This window comes from Asterias rubens, chromosome 11 (assembly GCF_902459465.1).
Source record: "Asterias rubens chromosome 11, eAstRub1.3, whole genome shotgun sequence".
Classification (NCBI taxonomy): Eukaryota; Metazoa; Echinodermata; class Asteroidea; order Forcipulatida; family Asteriidae; genus Asterias; species Asterias rubens.
In genome coordinates this window covers 15,358,886-15,378,195 of record NC_047072.1, presented here as the reverse complement: position 1 = coordinate 15,378,195, position 19,310 = coordinate 15,358,886, and the positions used below count along the sequence as shown (strand labels likewise).

Here is a 19,310-nt window from a genome sequence, read left to right as displayed (position 1 = left end):
GCTATGTCATTGTGCAGCACCCAGCGTACTCAAGCTATGTCATTGTGCAGTACATGATTAGCAGTACATGTTAATTTCAGATTTCATTATTTGGTACTATGTAAACTAGAAATATGTGTGTAGTTATCTGTGTCTATCTGGGCTCAATTTCATAATAGCCTGTAAGCACAAAAACTTGCTTAGCAGAGAACAGTATTGCTTAGCATAAACAGGTTACCAGCCAAAATTATGTTAAGTTTACATTGTTGTGGCTGGTGACCCACTCAAATAAGAAATTGTACTGCTTAACAGCTTTCTCATTGGTTGATCTGAATCCATACAGGGATGGCACATGGTATAGATACTCTACGTCCACAGCTGACATAGAGGGCGTGTGCAGCAGACACAGATGACAATATTAATCTCATGTTCTTATTCTGGTTTAAACACAATGCAAACACTAGGTGGCAGCAAAGCTACTAAGTACAAAATGTGCGCATGCTCAAAATGACATTGACAGATATTTACCTGGGACGTCTGCTGCCATCACTGTTTGAAAGTCTCCGATTGCAACTGCGATTGGGTTACGTGATAATGAGGTTGGGTAGTAATGGATAGGGCAGTAACAGAGTAAGTGATGTTTGACGCTTTGCATGGTGTGGAAAATAAGTAACTATAACTAGTAAACTTGCGGTTTTTGTGTCAAATCTCCTTCTGGGGGAGTACTTCTAGCAAAGATATTTTATGCGTTGTGGACCGACAAGTTTACTAGTTGCAAGTGTAGTTACTACTTAGTATCAGTGTATTTGCTTTTTGTGCTTGTATTTTCCAATTCTCCCCCTGTATATTGTACACTAATCACTACTCGTGGTGTAAGACATTGGAGGTCGTCAAAATACAGCAAGTTGGCCCCTCGTTACTCAAACGGTATGCGTGGCAAGGTTAAAAAAAAATACAAAATCAAAACTCACAAAGCAAGAGATATTAAATCAAATCAACTCCTGAGACTGTTTGACTTTCCTGAGATGCATAAAACCTCATATAACCTCTTAGGGTTGTTTATTGCAAAGCTCTTGATATCCTCAATCAACCAAATATTTAAAGTAAACTACTGGTCTGACTTTAGTGAGGTCAGTTTTGAATTTACATTCTCTGCATGTGATTGTAGCTAAACTTCATAAATCTGCTATAGGCATGTCAAAACTGATTGGCAGTTTACAGGTTATTGGCTAAAAGTACCTGCTGGTCTAGAACAGTTTTTAGGCTTAGCTTAGTGAGTAAAATGTTGAGCATCATTGTGTGTCGGATGATAAGGAAGCTGGATGGAACCTCAGATGGAATCTTCATAGTCGGAATCCATGACTTCAAATCTGAAAATATATAAAAAGGAGTTTGGAAGTCTAGTATGTCTTGTAGTTAACTTTAGAAGGCTGTTGTTCTTCCAAGTCTTTATTGGTGGCGAAGGCTAGGGCTAGATTAACTTGTCAACGTGTGTTGACGCATAGACCTATAGCAACAGTCACACAGTTTGGACACGAATGTAAGCCGTAAGCCATGTCTGAATTGATGGGTGAAGTTCATTGAAATTTCATTCATGTTTTCTTGTACAGGAGTAAAACGAGTTCCTTTGATTGGCAACATTTTATGCAGGCTCAAGTGTTCCAGTTCTTTCTCACCAGAGTCAAGAATGATTTCAGGTAAAACATTTTATTTATTATCACTTGTTCAAGCCGAGTAGGCTTTTTAAAGCACCTTTCAGTATTATTACCCCTGTTCATTGTTCATTAGGTATTCTTAAAACCACAGTATTATTACCCCTGTTCATTGTTCATTAGGTATTCTTAAAACCACAGTATTATTACCCCTGTTCATTGTTCATTAGGTATTCTTAAAACCATCTCATCTCCTCTGCAGTATGCAGCAACCGTGGCAACAAAATGGGTGCAGGGTTTTTAATAATTCACATCGACACGCTCTCTCCACACAGGTAGTCACTGGGTGAAGAGAAGCAATTACTGTCAAGTGTCTTGCAGCAATGGTTTTTGTGGTCGATCTAGATTTGTGTACTACATACTTGCTACATACTTGGCAGCACTGGCGACAAAATGGGTGCACAGGTTTTTAATAATTCACTCCTTTGTGATGAGAAGCAATTGTGTCTTGCAGCAATGGTTCTTGTGATTGATTTAGCTTTGTGTGCTACATACTTGGCAGTACATGCTGTATACTCACAAGGCAGCTGGTTTAAGAAATAAAATATATAGCCCAGTGACTATGAGTGATACTGTTCAAAGAAAACAATGACCATTTCTTTGGGAAGTGCGCTGTTTCAGAGCTGCTATTATTATGTTGTGTTTGGAACAAATTTTGTGAAGTTGGGGGCATGATAATAGTTCATGTAAATACTTACTGCTTTAGGATTAGTAAGCCAATCTGTCAATTGGATATCATTGACAGCCCAGCTCCGACCTGACTAGGTGTATCTTTGGTCAATAGAGGGCAGTCTTACAGTAGTCTGCATTCGGTAACCCCACTTTAACGTCCAGTCACATCAGGCTTCTAAATGTTCATCAACCATGTGTGATTCAAAGCACCTCATCAGTGCAGTAATGATCAGGAAGAGAGTTGCTTCAGAGCAATCTGCAGTAGATGTTGTCTTTCAAGTCTTAGTCCTTGTATAAGAGAAACGTGATCAGTCGGAGTGATTTGGAGTGCCATCTTGTCTTGAATACTCTGAAACAAAACAAAAACCCAGACACTGATGTTACTGAGACTGTTTGAACGCGCAGCTACTGTCTGCCCACGGCCTGCCATTTTGGAAGTCAATATAACTGTACAGTTTATTGTGCAAATCTATCTGCACACAAATCTCCTAAAATGCACACTGCAAAAGGGCAACTGAATACCAAAATGGCGCAAGTGAAATTTATTGTGTGATGACATCAGGTGTACTGGTTCAAGTAATTCAAATTAATGTAATCTTGCTAAAAGAATTATCCTTATTATTATTTTATAACAAAGACCAACCACACAAAAAACAACAAAATAAGTACACAGACAAGAACACAAAAGTATTCCAAACAGGAAAAACGTTTCACCAATGTTGGATCTTTCTTTGAATTGGAAGTTCACTTAATATAAACACAGTGAGTTTGATGAACTAAAATGACATAGTGTTTTTAGTTACCTGTAAAACACACTGGTTTTCCTGCATTTCTCTTGACAATAGTCTGGTAGCCAAACATATGACTTGATTATCACAGTGTGGTGAGATAGAGTCTGTTGTATAGACCCTCTTCCAGTCATTTCTAGTGATAAAAGTAAAACGGATGTTGAAGTAATTTGTTATAAAACAGACAAATAAGGACTGTCCCCTAGTTCTCTAAAACAAAACGAACAGCCGAAAGATGAGAATTTCAATAAGTGTAGTGAAAACAGCAATATACTATGTGTTTTTCAGGGGTTTTGTGCATGTTCATGGAGGGCTTATTTCAATTGGGACAACTGAAATAAGCTCTTCAAATGCTATTTTCAGAACTTTGAAAATAATTCTGGAAGATTGGTATGAACTAAATATTCAGTGAGATTTACGATTGAAACTACTTTGAAGAAACTATAAGAAATCCTATACTTTGTTTTCATATAAAAACTAGAGAAATTAAATGGATTGACAGGCCTGGTATTTCACATCTTCTGTTACCCTGGTCCTTGGCCTTGGTGCCCCTAATTGGCAGGCCAGGTACAGTATTACACATCTTCTGTCTGGTCCTTGGCCTTGGTGCCCCTAATTGACAGTATTACACATCTTCTGTTGCCCTGGTCCTTGGCCTTGGTGCCCCTTCACAAGTTCCCCAAATGAAAATGGCCTTGCACTCTCAATTCCAAGCCTTGAGTTAAGACTAATAAGCAAACTCACATTTCCACTTGATCCATACACATGATTTGAAGTGCTGTGATTAACCTCCATGATAGTCCATCCCATCCACAACACAAGTTATCTTGAAAGTTGTTCTCTCTAATGATTTCTAGCTTTCTGTCTTGTAGTTCGTTATAGCGCCTCATTACTCTACAGTCTATACACTGAATGATATCATCTGTTAACAAAAAACAATTAACTTAGTAGTGGAACAAAGTTATTTTTGGTGTTGAACAAAATAGTGTCAGCATACACAAGCTTTGCAGTAGTCTTGATTCAAGACGCTGGTGTCAGCATACACAAGCTTTGCAGTAGTCTTGATTCAAGACGCTAGTATAATTGTAAACCAAAACTACCTTTGCAGTTGAATGGTTTTAAATGACGGCGTCAACTTGCTGGAAATTGTCTCCATGAGTCAGCGTTGTATGACTCAAGTCCAGGACTTGGACTCGAGTCGCCTCGAGTCACAATTTTGGTGACTCGGACTTGACTCAAGTCACGTTGGCAAAAGGCTCGGACTCGGACAAAGTGACTCGGACTAGACACTGGTGACACGATTACAACTCTGCCATGAGTAGGAATGTTGAATGGGCAACATACCTATATGAAACTGCAGTGAGCTGTGTTGGTTGTTACACACTATAAAGCCATACTCTAATAGTAGTGTTTGATTGCTATGAGGTCCATAACATATAAATGCTTGTTCCCACTTCTTGTAGGGAGTATCTGTAGTAATCACATAGCCCTCCTGTGAGGCATCATATCCAGCCTGTATCTATAGTCAACAGAAAAGAGAAAAGGTGTACATGCAAGTATCAAAAGGTACAATAAGTCAGTATTTCATCTTAAAGAATAGAGCTATATTAGCATTTTGAGCTTAGGTTGTATACTCCCCCAGGGAGCTGAGATGGTTTAAGGAATATAAGATATGGCCAAGTGACCCATGGTTAATATTAGAATGTTGTAGTTCCATGAGCATCACTGAGTGACGGATTTGAGCGCTTTATAAGAAGCCACCATTGTTATTATTGTTCCTTGTTTAACAAGTGATGTAAAATTCACACAGAGCAGAGCATTATTCTAAATGAAAGAAATTAAAAAACATCTTCTAGTGGATGCCTTCTTACCTCCGCTGTTGGTGAATGATTGAGTAGATCTAAGAACGGCGCTAAGACACAATTATCCTCCTCCGCAAAACACAACTTTTCTTGTTTCCCATAAACACATCTTGTATTCACAGTAAACCACGCCCAACGAAATCTCTCATAACTAACATCCATCTCTGGCCGCAACTTCTTTATTTCTACAAAACAACTTTCAAGCTCCTTGAATGCAGTCCTGACTTTTTTTATTTGCATCGTTGCAAGAGTTAGAAGATTTTGGGGTAAAAGTTGTAACTCTTCTTGATTGAAGAATGCTGGAGTGGTGTAAGATGGAGGAATGATTGCTATGTAAGGAAACCACATTGAGTGTACTCCCTTGGTGGCCTCATAGAGTAGAAAGATGGCAAGAGCTTGTTGTGATGTCATTGGTGGGCTATGTCTGTAACATAAAATCACAACATCAACAAAAATACTGGTTAAGCTTAATGCAATCGTTTCAATGTCTTACTAATGAGTAGCTTAGGGTTGTATGCTCCACAGAGAGTGTGAGGAATGGTTTTAGTAAGCCGGATGAACAGGGATACTAATGCTAGTAACTAGGATTATGTGCACAATATCATCACCACATGTTATTGATATGACATTTCTTTTTAACTGTGCAGTTTAAAAATGTGTAAGCTTTTAGAAAAATGTAGTTGCTTTTGATGGGGAAAAATAGTTTAAAAAAATACTAAAAACTCCCTACTTTTGAATGAATGGTCCAAGTTGACTTCTGAGTACAGTAGAAGTTGTAATCAACAGCCTGCTTGGGATGTACAACAATGTATCTCCTGACTGAAAAATAAACATATTTTTTTATTTGCCTTAAAAAAATCAGTTTCTGTTCACAAATCAAGAGGTGTGTAAAATCAAATCAAAGATACATTTTTTAATTCTAAAAACTCAGAAGCTGAACAACACTATTGGCATTTTTTAGAAATGGTGAACACACTGCTTGGTAAACGGTAAACTGGTTATTTCAGTTTCAATTTTGTAGGTTTTCCGAAAAGTTGCACATGTTCAACTTTTTTTACTATGCAAATTTTATTTCTGATTTCCTTCTTTGTAACCCTCATTGTGTGTTCCTTTTAATGCTTTGCGGAAATCCAATGAAATAAGATCGATGATAAGTTTTTAAACTTAGAAATAGAGACAGTCCCAGGGAAAAATGAGACTATTTGCAGGTGTTTATTCTTGATAATGTTTTCAGAGTTGAATTTGAATTCACACCTTTACATCGACAGTCGTTTTCAGGCCTCTTCCAGTATCTGTAAATTCAAGAGAATACAAAGTTTAATGCAACACATCAAACAAGTAGATTCCAAACAATTGTGTGTAAGAGTAAATACAAGCAAATTAAAATACGATCTCATGTGCTTTTTTGTACAGATTATCTTCCAAAAAATGTGTACTACATGTATCACAAGGTTGTGTTTGTAGCTACAGTTGCCAAATGCATGTGATGCATGTGGTTATCAGCAGATTTCATTAGTTATGTAGCTTATTTAAGATAGAGCATGTCCCCTTTGCTATTGGCTTTAAAAATGTTTTGGTGAACATTTTGCAAAGGGAAACTTTACAAGATGGCACCGTAAAGTTTGATCATATGGATATTTACACAGTTTACTATGTTAATTGTAACATTATGTATCATAACATATAACGCAACATGTAACAATATGTTACAGTGTTACATGTCACACTGTTTACAGTGTGACATGTAACACTGTTTACAGTGTTAATGTTACAGTGTTACATGTAACAGTTTGCAATGTTACTTTGACACAAACAGCATGGATGCAGTGTTACATGTAACATCATCGTCACATGTAACACTACTGGTGTAACACTAAATAAGAGTTTTGTTTGGTGGAATGCTTACCTTGAAAGTGTGCTAGTTGTAGTTGAGTACCTGTGAAGGCATTACATGCCATCCATTTCATTAGTTGAATGTACATGGCTGTTTGAGCTGAATCATCTGTGATGAATAGTGAGACGATTGTTCATTATTAGTAATAGTAAACAGTTTGTAGGCCATAAGAAATGCTTGAATTAATCAAAATGTCAATGGGAGACCATTGTTTCAATAAACACACTCAAGTAATGAAAGTAGGTCCATCCTAGACCCAGTAACTGGGGCGCTGTATTCCTTTTTCAAAATTTTGACATAATCGGCTAGTATGACCGATAATGTCAAAATTTCGGAAAAGGGATACAGCGCCCCAGTTACTGGGTCTAGGTCCATGCAGCAGCCCGTGATCCGGCCTAGCCCGATGGAGGTAGTTCTACCTCCATATGCAACTGGGGCGATGTACTCCTTAAAAAATTGAGATCTGTATTTTGTGCTACGAAATGTCAATTGAACTTAACTGCTTAAGGAGTACAGCACCTCGTTACTGGGTCTATACATAACTTACATAATATCCAGGCTGTGAAAACAACAATGTTACTGGGCTGAGCCTGGTTTACAAATGGTTTAGCGACCACCAAATACATATTGGATTGAATATCATTCATTCACCTCATATGTGAAACAACAGCACGAATTGACTTACATACATATTGTTTTGTTGAACACTTGTTTGTTGATTTGAGCAATGGAGCTAACGCTTGGTGTCTTAACTTCATCAATCGGTTTGGTTACAAACATAATATAATTGATTACAACATGATGGAGGTAGAAACAACTTTTTAACCTCAACAATGTCATATTTGTTGATAGCTGCGATAACGTAGCCCTCCTTCGCCGTCGGGAGGGGGGGTTACGTTATCGCAACGAACTAGTTTGTTGACAAATTGATTGTGTCGTCTGCTGCTAGTAGATAAGAAAACAAATGTGCCATCATTTTTGACTAAATCAAATGCATAAACTACTCCACCATGTAGCGGATGATTTCCTCTTTGTCTTCTCCTCCGATTCCTCAAAGTTCTGCCCATTATATGTTAAACTGGAAACGATTTTAGCTGGTTGTACAAGCAAAATACGAGTTTAGAAGAAAGTGCCATGCTACCACACACGTACACACATCATCAGCATTTTGATCCAGAAGTATATTTTCAATAGCGCCCTCAACCGGCGAGGTGCACACTTTTAGGCATAACCAAGTTTTTAATAGTTTATTTTGAAGCGTTCAATTTTATCAATTTGATACCAGTATCAGGTTTTTTTTTGAGTAATATTTGTTATTGTTTATTCGTTTGAAAATTGTTTATCCCGTATAAAGAATTGCCTATTTTTAGCGTGTTAAACATTAGATGGGCGTTTTCTCGTCGATAGCAGGAAGCGCAAAAGATGTTTTGCGCGTGCGTTAAATTTTGCGGTGATCAAACCATCCAATCCGAAATTCTTCCGTGGTGTTGACTTCACTGGTATCCTCCATTAAACTAAAGGTTTTATATAAAACTTTGGTTGAATAAAAACCACTAAACACAACTTCACTTATTAAGTTCTTTAAATCGTGTGCTGATTATTATGTTCTTGTTGGAATTCAACGATACGAAAGACAATAAAATTGTCACATTTTTTACAGGCAACTTTATGTTTAAAAACTTAATTAGTTTTCCAAATGAAGTTCAAGTTGTCCCTGTTGCAAAAGAAAGCTCTGCTTTGTTTAGTTGCGATAACGTAACCCTCCTCCCGACGGCCGCGGGAGGAGGGTTACGTCATCGCAACTATGTTTTGTTATGCAAACAAGCCCAGGGTGGCCTGAGGGTCGAAGGTCATAAACAAAAAAGACGACTTTATTTTCAAGACTTTGTCTCACAATTTCGGCGTTAAATTAACCCCTAAAGTCATGCATGGTAAGTTGAAAGAGTAGTCATAAAGAATATAATATGGTTTTTTGTGACCCATAGACTAGGAACATTCAAGTTTGTTGCACTGGTGGGGAAATGTGGAAAGATTTAAGTGGATTTTTTTCACGTGTGTGAGCAGACGATAATTGTACAGTCGAAGAAAAGCAAATTTTGACAGTCTTTTCATTCATGTCATGAATTATAGTGTCCAACTTCATTTTATCGTTCTCCCATCTGCTCATTGTCCGTCGAAAGTAAATTATCCATTAATGGTCCGTTTAGTTTATACTAATGTGTATTTCAGACTCGTTTTGATGAATAATAAGTAGCTTATTTTTATGGTACAAATCTTATCCAAATTCATAAATGTGATTTTAAACACTGTTTTAATTACTACTCGTACGTTCACCTTCGTGGACTGATGTTTTTTTTTCTAGGGGGCACTTCTGGCAAAAATTTCTGTTTGCATGTCCATATAGCCGGCGGGGGCCACCCATTCAAAAGAAAATATTATTAATAAATTTAAACCAAAATAATAACCTTAATAAATAAATAGATAGATAGATATAAATTAAATAAATAAATAATTGATAAAGTAATTGATATTTATAATAACCAATATCATAGCGCGAAAATAACCTTGTCATCCTTGGCTTGAATTGGGCTTTCATTTAACACAAAACTTCTGGGGGGGGGGGTGCATCTTCCTTACACTACCCTGCCACACTCACCCTGCTAACACACCTAGTACATTTTTTCTTTAATAATTGGTGACTTGCAATATTTCTCTGTCAATACTAAACTTTATATATTATACTCTTGTTTTTTCATAGAAAGGGTAATTGCCATGCACCCTGATGAGACTATCTTTATTTGGTGCAGATTAGTCCAGTCTTGAGAAAAACAATAGAAAACAATAACAATAATAACAATAATTTATTGTGGCATTCATTTGAATGTTTTGTATTCCATTTATCAATAAAGCATTGAGATTGATGTCTGACAACAACCAATGCCTGCTACCTACATCAGTGTCATATGACAGATGCTCAACAAGTTCAACCAATCATGTGATGCCTGCTACCTACATCAGTGTCATATGACAGATGCTCAACAAGTTCAACCAATCATGTGATGCCTGCTACCTACATCAGTGTCATATGACAGATGCTCAACAAGTTCAACCAATCATGTGATGCCTGCTACCTACATCAGTGTCATATGACAGATGCTCAACAAGTTCAACCAATCATGTGATGCCTGCTACCTACATCAGTGTCATATGACAGATGCTCAACAAGTTCAACCAATCATGTGATGCCTGCTACCTACATCAGTGTCATATGACAGATGCTCAACAAGTTCAACCAATCATGTGATGCCTGCTACCTACATCAGTGTCATATGACAGATGCTCAACAAGTTCAACCAATCATGTGATGCCTGCTACCTACATCAGTGTCATATGACAGATGCTCAACAAGTTCAACCAATCATGTGATGCCTGCTACCTACATCAGTGTCATATGACAGATGCTTAACAAGTTCAACCAATCATGTGATGCCTGCTACCTACATCAGTGTCATATTATGACAGATGTTTTCTCTTCATAATGTAAGAGCTGGTCTTGATTCCAAAATCTAGAAATTTGTCATGTTGAAACTTGGACATAACACCAGCCAATTGGAAGCCATGTCTATAATGATAGGGTCATTCATAGATTGATCTTCGTTACATAGCCCTGATTTATGTAGTAAGCTGCAATAAAAGGTGGAAGTTTAAGTTGAGTACAGTTTTTAATTGCTAAGAAATCAGCAACAAACTATCGTGATATTTTCACAATAACCTTGAATCCATCCAAGCTTAGCAAGGTGAAAGTGGTATGGGTACCAACTCTTTGGCAACAGCATTGGCAAACAGAAATCTGAGACACAATTTATGCATAAATTATTTCTCTGGTTCAAATGTATAGTGGAGTGGTGAACAATAATATCCAAACTGTATTTTCTCAAAAAAAGTTCATATTATTGACAGCTGTAGTAAGTGTTTATGGTAATTGATTTTTGGAGTACTCACCACTCTGTTACCGTACCTTTATGGTAATTGATTTTTGGAGTACTCACCACTCTGTTACCGTACCTTTAATTTGTACAGATTTCAAAGTTTGTCAGTGTGTAAAGATACTGTATTGTTGCAGAAAAAAATTAACAGCTAAAATGCCATTTCATATGCAGTATTTGATGTGACTGGTATCCTGCTTATTGTTTTTTTTTAGCACAATTTGATTTAGCGTATTTTTTGCAGCTCTATGAACCTGTGCACTACGCGTTTCTCTTGATAGAATAAAATAAAAAAATAGAAACAAACCTTTCTGTACACACTTAAAATACACTGTTAAATATACATAGTTAAACTATTAAACTACTTCTGTGATATCACTCTATTGATGAAACTGTAGATTATTTTTAGGAATCTTCACTTAGCTTTGCTATTAATTTGTTACAAACTAAAGTGAATTAATTCAACATGAAAAAGACTGTCTTTTTAAATTGAATCAAACTGATTACCATGTATCAGATAACTATTGTTGTTTGTTTGTTTGAATGATCTTCCCATCAAGGGAACTCAGCAAACTCCCACAAGGGATATAAACACCAAGCTGGCAACAGCCAATTGGTTTAACGTCTATGATTATGAATTACACAAATCAAGAAATTGTGGTTCAATATTTATTCTAGTGATTGTGAAATCAGCAGTTAGCTGGGGATTCAACCCACAACCTTGTGATTGCAAGTCCTGCAGTCTAACCACTTGACCAAAAGTACATGTATTCATGTGTATATTTCTGTATGTTTTCCTGCAGTGTGGTACGGATTCCAGTGAGATCACCCAGCTACCCAGAACAAGAGTTTCAACGCCCATCTCAAAAGTCATCTTTTAGAGGAACAAGATAAGTGTTTAAGAATTAAAACAAGGTGTAGCATCTAGTCTATAGTGTCACAATTGTTGTGATTCTGGTGGTCTTTATGCTAAGAATCAACTTAAGTTTAACGATAGGTTTTAAGCAGCAAAGAAAACAAATCATGGTGTCCTCATGATGTCACAACTCATTAAGCATCTGGCTGGACTTACCCTTTGTGATTTTTTTTTATTTTGACCCAATGTGATTATACTGCTTGATTTTCCCACCCCTTTAGTTTTTTATTGTTTCAATTTTTGACCACCATTTGATTAACATGCTGGACTTACCCATGTGATTTTTTCAATGATCTAAACTTGATTAAAATGCCTGACTTACCCGCCCTTAAGTTTTTTTGTTGCTTCAATTTGTGACGTGATTTGATTAAAATGCATGTCTAACCCATTCTTTTTTTTTAAATAGAAAAACTTTGGAGAAATTCAATAAAACTGTTTTGATAACTAATTCAGGTAACAATTGTGTCCCTCAAGTGCATGTTAATTATGTGTACACTTTTGTGTGTTTTCCTGCAGAGTGATAATGGATTCCAGTGAGAACATCCATCTACCCAGGATATGATATTTCAAACGTCATCTTTTAAAAGGTATGTACATAATGAGTGTTTAAACTTTTGTGATGTTGGTGGTCTTTATGCTAAGAATCAAGTTAAGTTTAACAATTGTTACTGGCATCCAATTTATTGTTTCTCAGCACAATTGTTACTGGCATCCTATTTATTGTTTCTCAGCACAATTGTTACTGGCATCCTACTTATTGTTTCTCAGCACAATTGTTACTGGCATCCTATTTATTGTTTCTCAGCACAATTGTTACTGGCATCCTACTTATTGTTTCTCAGCACAATTGTTACTGGCATCCTACTTATTGTTTCTCAGCACAATTGTTACTGGCATCCTACTTATTGTTTCTCAGCACAATTGTTACTGGCATCCTACTTATTGTTTCTCAGCACAATTGTTACTGGCATCCTATTTATTGTTTCTCAGCACAATTGTTACTGGCATCCTACTTATTGTTTCTCAGCACAATTGTTACTGGCATCCTACTTATTGTTTCTCAGCACAATTGTTACTGGCATCCTACTTATTGTTTCTCAGCACAATTGTTACTGGCATCCTACTTATTGTTTCTCAGCACAATTGTTACTGGCATCCTACTTATTGTTTCTAAGCACAATTGTTACTGGCATCCTACTTATTGTTTCTAAGCACAATTGTTACTGGCATCCTATTTATTGTTTCTCAGCACAATTGTTACTGGCATCCTACTTATTGTTTCTCAGCACAATTGTTACTGGCATCCTACTTATTGTTTCTAAGCACAATTGTTACTGGCATCCTATTTATTGTTTCTCAGCACAATTGTTACTGGCATCCTATTTATTGTTTCTCAGCACAATTGTTACTGGCATCCTACTTATTGTTTCTCAGCACAATTGTTACTGGCATCCTACTTATTGTTTCTCAGCACAATTGTTACTGGCATCCTATTTATTGTTTCTAAGCACAATTGTTACTGGCATCCTATTTATTGTTTCTCAGCACAATTGTTACTGGCATCCTATTTATTGTTTCTCAGCACAATTGTTACTGGCATCCTATTTATTGTTTCTCAGCACAATTGTTACTGGCATCCTACTTATTGTTTCTCAGCACAATTGTTACTGGCATCCTACTTATTGTTTCTCAGCACAATTGTTACTGGCATCCTACTTATTGTTTCTCAGCACAATTGTTACTGGCATCCTACTTATTGTTTCTCAGCACAATTGTTACTGGCATCCTACTTATTGTTTCTCAGCACAATTGTTACTGGCATCCTACTTATTGTTTCTCAGCACAATTGTTACTGGCATCCTACTTATTGTTTCTCAGCACAATTGTTACTGGCATCCTATTTATTGTTTCTCAGCACAATTGTTACTGGCATCCTATTTATTGTTTCTCAGCACAATTGTTACTGGCATCCTACTTATTGTTTCTCAGCACAATTGTTACTGGCATCCTACTTATTGTTTCTCAGCACAATTGTTACCGGCATCCTACTTATTGTTTCTCAGCACAATTGTTACTGGCATCCTACTTATTGTTTCTCAGCACAATTGTTACTGGCATCCTATTTATTGTTTCTCAGCACAATTGTTACTGGCATCCTATTTATTGTTTCTCAGCACAATTGTTACTGGCATCCTATTTATTGTTTCTCAGCACAATTGTTACTGGCATCCTACTTATTGTTTCTCAGCACAATTGTTACTGGCATCCTATTTATTGTTTCTCAGCACAATTGTTACTGGCATCCTACTTATTGTTTCTCAGCACAATTGTTACTGGCATCCTATTTATTGTTTCTCAGCACAATTGTTACTGGCATCCTACTTATTGTTTCTCAGCACAATTGTTACTGGCATCCTATTTATTGTTTCTCAGCACAATTGTTACTGGCATCCTATTTATTGTTTCTCAGCACAATTGTTACTGGCATCCTATTTATTGTTTCTCAGCACAATTGTTACTGGCATCCTATTTATTGTTTCTCAGCACAATTGTTACTGGCATCCTACTTATTGTTTCTCAGCACAATTGTTACTGGCATCCTATTTATTGTTTCTCAGCACAATTGTTACTGGCATCCTATTTATTGTTTCTCAGCACAATTGTTACTGGCATCCTATTTATTGTTTCTCAGCACAATTGTTACTGGCATCCTATTTATTGTTTCTCAGCACAATTGTTACTGGCATCCTATTTATTGTTTCTCAGCACAATTGTTACTGGCATCCTATTTATTGTTTCTCAGCACAATTGTTACTGGCATCCTACTTATTGTTTCTCAGCACAATTGTTACTGGCATCCTACTTATTGTTTCTCAGCACAATTGTTACTGGCATCCTACTTATTGTTTCTCAGCACAATTGTTACTGGCATCCTACTTATTGTTTCTCAGCACAATTGTTACTGGCATCCTACTTATTGTTTCTCAGCACAATTGTTACTGGCATCCTACTTATTGTTTCTCAGCACAATTGTTACTGGCATCCTATTTATTGTTTCTCAGCACAATTGTTACTGGCATCCTATTTATTGTTTCTCAGCACAATTGTTACTGGCATCCTACTTATTGTTTCTCAGCACAATTGTTACTGGCATCCTACTTATTGTTTCTCAGCACAATTGTTACCGGCATCCTACTTATTGTTTCTCAGCACAATTGTTACTGGCATCCTACTTATTGTTTCTCAGCACAATTGTTACTGGCATCCTATTTATTGTTTCTCAGCACAATTGTTACTGGCATCCTATTTATTGTTTCTCAGCACAATTGTTACTGGCATCCTATTTATTGTTTCTCAGCACAATTGTTACTGGCATCCTACTTATTGTTTCTCAGCACAATTGTTACTGGCATCCTATTTATTGTTTCTCAGCACAATTGTTACTGGCATCCTACTTATTGTTTCTCAGCACAATTGTTACTGGCATCCTATTTATTGTTTCTCAGCACAATTGTTACTGGCATCCTACTTATTGTTTCTCAGCACAATTGTTACTGGCATCCTATTTATTGTTTCTCAGCACAATTGTTACTGGCATCCTATTTATTGTTTCTCAGCACAATTGTTACTGGCATCCTATTTATTGTTTCTCAGCACAATTGTTACTGGCATCCTATTATTGTTTCTCAGCACAATTGTTACTGGCATCCTACTTATTGTTTCTCAGCACAATTGTTACTGGCATCCTATTTATTGTTTCTCAGCACAATTGTTACTGGCATCCTATTTATTGTTTCTCAGCACAATTGTTACTGGCATCCTATTTATTGTTTTTCAGCACAATTGTTACTGGCATCCTATTTATTGTTTCTCAGCACAATTGTTACTGGCATCCTATTTATTGTTTCTCAGCACAATTGTTACTGGCATCCTATTTATTGTTTCTCAGCACAATTGTTACTGGCATCCTACTTATTGTTTCTCAGCACAATTGTTACTGGCATCCTACTTATTGTTTCTCAGCACAATTGTTACTGGCATCCTACTTATTGTTTCTCAGCACAATTGTTACTGGCATCCTACTTATTGTTTCTCAGCACAATTGTTACTGGCATCCTATTTATTGTTTCTCAGCACAATTGTTACTGGCATCCTATTTATTGTTTCTCAGCACAATTGTTACTGGCATCCTACTTATTGTTTCTCAGCACAATTGTTACTGGCATCCTACTTATTGTTTCTCAGCACAATTGTTACCGGCATCCTACTTATTGTTTCTCAGCACAATTGTTACTGGCATCCTACTTATTGTTTCTCAGCACAATTGTTACTGGCATCCTATTTATTGTTTCTCAGCACAATTGTTACTGGCATCCTATTTATTGTTTCTCAGCACAATTGTTACTGGCATCCTATTTATTGTTTCTCAGCACAATTGTTACTGGCATCCTACTTATTGTTTCTCAGCACAATTGTTACTGGCATCCTATTTATTGTTTCTCAGCACAATTGTTACTGGCATCCTACTTATTGTTTCTCAGCACAATTGTTACTGGCATCCTATTTATTGTTTCTCAGCACAATTGTTACTGGCATCCTACTTATTGTTTCTCAGCACAATTGTTACTGGCATCCTATTTATTGTTTCTCAGCACAATTGTTACTGGCATCCTATTTATTGTTTCTCAGCACAATTGTTACTGGCATCCTATTTATTGTTTCTCAGCACAATTGTTACTGGCATCCTATTTATTGTTTCTCAGCACAATTGTTACTGGCATCCTACTTATTGTTTCTCAGCACAATTGTTACTGGCATCCTACTTATTGTTTCTCAGCACAATTGTTACTGGCATCCTACTTATTGTTTCTAAGCACAATTGTTACTGGCATCCTATTTATTGTTTCTCAGCACAATTGTTACTGGCATCCTACTTATTGTTTCTCAGCACAATTGTTACTGGCATCCTACTTATTGTTTCTCAGCACAATTGTTACTGGCATCCTACTTATTGTTGAAGCACTCGAGAAAAAGTTTCAGTTTCAGAAACAGTTTCAACACCTCATGATGTCATCATGATGTCATCATGATGTCACAACTCATTAAGCATCTGCAAGCTATGCTGGGCTAGTGGGCTTATCCCCGTTTGATTTTTGTCAATTAATTATTTGACCCAGATCGAATAAAAACTAGACAAACACCTTCCAACCCCCCAACCCCCTCCCCATTTTTGGCAAAAATTTTGTTGAATGGCCGGACTTTCCCTTTGTGATTTTTTTCTTTTAATTTTAGACCCAAATTCGAATAAAATGCTGAATTTCCTTCCTCAAGTTTTTTTCTTTCAATGTGTGACCAAATTTGATTACAATTCTGGATTTACCCCTTGAGATTTTTTGAAACTTTTACCTGAATTGTGTTTTATTTTTTAACCTTGGTTGATTAATAGGCTGGTGTTAAAGGGATATTACAGAATTTGTAAGAAGAAAAAAACTTCTAAAATCACAGATTTACATAAAACTTACCTATCTAGTGATGTTTATCACTTTTTTTAAATCGTTGTCATGCAAAATGTGTAATCAATTTTTCACTCTAGTGACCCAGATGGCCGATCGTTCTCAAACTTCTACAGGTTTGTCTGTTTGTGCTAATAGTGAATTACATAAAGTGCTTACACTGCCAGAAACTGTTTTAGTAGAAAAAACAAAAACAGTTCTGTAAGTTTCCTTTCACCCTTTAATTTGATTAAAATGCTGGACTTACACATTTTGTTTGTTTTTAAATTTGTGCTCAAATTTTAGAGACATTCAACACAACTGTATTCAGTCATTTAATGTTGTCCTAAAGTTCATGTATTTATGTGTATACTTTTGTGTGTTTTCCTGCAGGTATACGGATTCCAGTGAGATCACCCATCTACCCAGAATATTAAGTTCCAACATCCTCCGTCTTAAAATTGATCTTTTAAAAGGTATGTACAAGATGACTGTTTAATATAAAGACAAGGTGCAGCGTTTGTTCTTCTTTTCCCTTCACTGTAGGAGGAAAGCCTCTTCATTAATGCTCCATTTCACTCTATCCTTATGTTGGTTCATGTATTTATGTGTGTACTTTTGTGTGTTTTCCTGCAGTATGGTACATATTCCAGTGAGATCACCCATCTACCTAGAACAAGAGTCCCAACGCCCATCTCAAAGTCATCTTTTAAAAAGTATGTACAAGATGAATGTTTAATAGTGAAGACAAGGTTCAGTGTTTGTTCTGTAGTGTCACAATTTATGTGATTCTGGCGGATGCTTTAAATGATTGGTAGGCCTACAATTGGCTAAAACACATGAAATACTGATGGGCCTTGAATCAAGATAAGGTAGAACATTTGGATTGACGACAAAACATTCTGGATATAAACACCAAGCTGGCAACAGCCAATTGGTTTAACGTCTATGATTATGAATTACACAAATCAAGAAATTGTGGTTCAATATTTATTCTAGTCATTGTGAAATCAGCAGTTAGCTGGGGATTCAACCCACAACCTTGTGATTGCAAGTCCTGCAGTCTAACCACTTGACCAAAAGTACATGTATTCATGTGTATATTTCTGTATGTTTTCCTGCAGTGTGGTACGGATTCCAGTGAGATCACCCAGCTACCCAGAACAAGAGTTTCAACGCCCATCTCAAAAGACCAAATATTTTGAATATTGGACTTGCCCCCCCCCCCCCCCCCCCCCCCCCGAAAAGGCAAATTTTTCAAATTTGGTCCGAAAGTAAAATGGTCTGGAACCACTTTAAAGAACAAGCTTAACCCCTTGTAGTTCTTTTGTACACAAAATCCTGGCCTAAACAGGTCCATTTTTAAAATTTTGCCAAAAAAATAGAATGGTCCGAAAAACACTCAGAAGTACAAGTTTAACCCCTTGCGGTTTTTTTAATAAAAAATCCTGGCACAAAAAGGCTCATTTACCATTAATTTTTGCCAAAAAATATAATTGTCCAAAATCCCTCCAAAATGCAAGTTTAAACCCCTTGCAGCATTTTTAACCAAACATCCTGGCTCAAAAAGGCCCTTTTTTAAAAGGCCCTAATTTTAAAGGGGCTTGGACACATGCAACCAAGGAATGTGGAGTCCTACTTCCGGCCAGGATAACAGCTGGTTGTTGATCTTAAAGATGCATCAGGGAGATGATTATGGTTTTATAATAAATGGTTGGCAAAAGGGAGTAGTTCCTAACCAAAAATCCTGGCTCAAAGAACCACATTTCAAAAAGTTTACCAAAAAATATAATGATCCGAAATTGCTCAAATCAAGTTGCAGTTTTTTTAACCAAAATCTTGGCTCAAAAAGGCCAATTTTTTAAAATTTACACAAAAAAAAATAGTAAGAAATTGCTAAAAACTACAAATTTGTAAGAGTTTCAACCAAAATCCCTGGCTCAAAAAGGACACTTTTTCAAAAAATATAATTGTCCAAAATCGCTCAAAAGTACAGGTTTAACCCCTTG

General features: G+C 36.6%; 1 protein-coding gene and 1 long non-coding RNA gene across 6 annotated transcripts; one reads left to right on the top strand and one right to left on the bottom strand.

Moving 5' to 3' along the window:
* Nucleotides 1–510: 510 nt before the first annotated feature.
* LOC117296510 (SET domain-containing protein 4-like) lies at nt 511–8,064 on the bottom strand. Of its 3 annotated transcripts, none has more exons than XM_033779477.1 (11): nt 7,917–8,064; nt 7,597–7,659; nt 6,920–7,015; nt 6,268–6,305; nt 5,744–5,832; nt 5,023–5,437; nt 4,496–4,670; nt 3,896–4,073; nt 3,167–3,287; nt 2,390–2,712; nt 511–1,349 (listed from the first exon to the last, which is right to left on the bottom strand). In XM_033779477.1, exons 1-10 carry the CDS (start codon nt 7,972–7,974, stop codon nt 2,593–2,595), a joined length of 1,353 nt encoding a protein of 450 aa, XP_033635368.1. In that variant the 5' UTR covers nt 7,975–8,064; the 3' UTR covers nt 511–1,349; nt 2,390–2,592. The 3 variants fall into 3 exon arrangements, with proteins under 3 accessions (XP_033635368.1, XP_033635369.1, XP_033635371.1); XM_033779478.1 differs by having other exon boundaries at nt 7,593–7,659; nt 7,917–7,954; XM_033779480.1 differs by lacking the exon at nt 7,597–7,659.
* Nucleotides 4,632–18,537, top strand: LOC117296511. Of its 3 annotated transcripts, XR_004519770.1 has the most exons (7): nt 8,750–8,838; nt 9,817–10,447; nt 11,697–11,762; nt 12,326–12,396; nt 17,695–17,777; nt 17,938–18,017; nt 18,426–18,537. It is a non-coding gene; the product is annotated as an uncharacterized LOC117296511 (long non-coding RNA). The 3 variants fall into 3 exon arrangements; XR_004519769.1 differs by lacking the exon at nt 8,750–8,838 and adding an exon at nt 4,632–4,717 and having other exon boundaries at nt 11,697–12,396; XR_004519768.1 differs by having other exon boundaries at nt 11,697–12,396.
* Nucleotides 18,538–19,310: the final 773 nt, after the last annotated feature.

What these genes read in the sequence shown, in the direction of transcription:
- LOC117296510 (XM_033779477.1), bottom strand. Translation starts at nt 7,974, where the DNA reads ATGGGCAGAACTTTGAGGAATCGGAGGAGAAGACAAAGAGGAAATCAT. An exon ending in ACAACTAGCACACTTTCAAG is followed by an intron (nt 6,306 to 6,919) that starts GTAAGCATTCCA and finishes TTGAATTTACAG; the next exon opens with ATACTGGAAGAGGCCTGAAA. An exon ending in AAAACCAGTGTGTTTTACAG is followed by an intron (nt 2,713 to 3,166) that starts GTAACTAAAAAC and finishes GTTTTGTTTCAG; the next exon opens with AGTATTCAAGACAAGATGGC.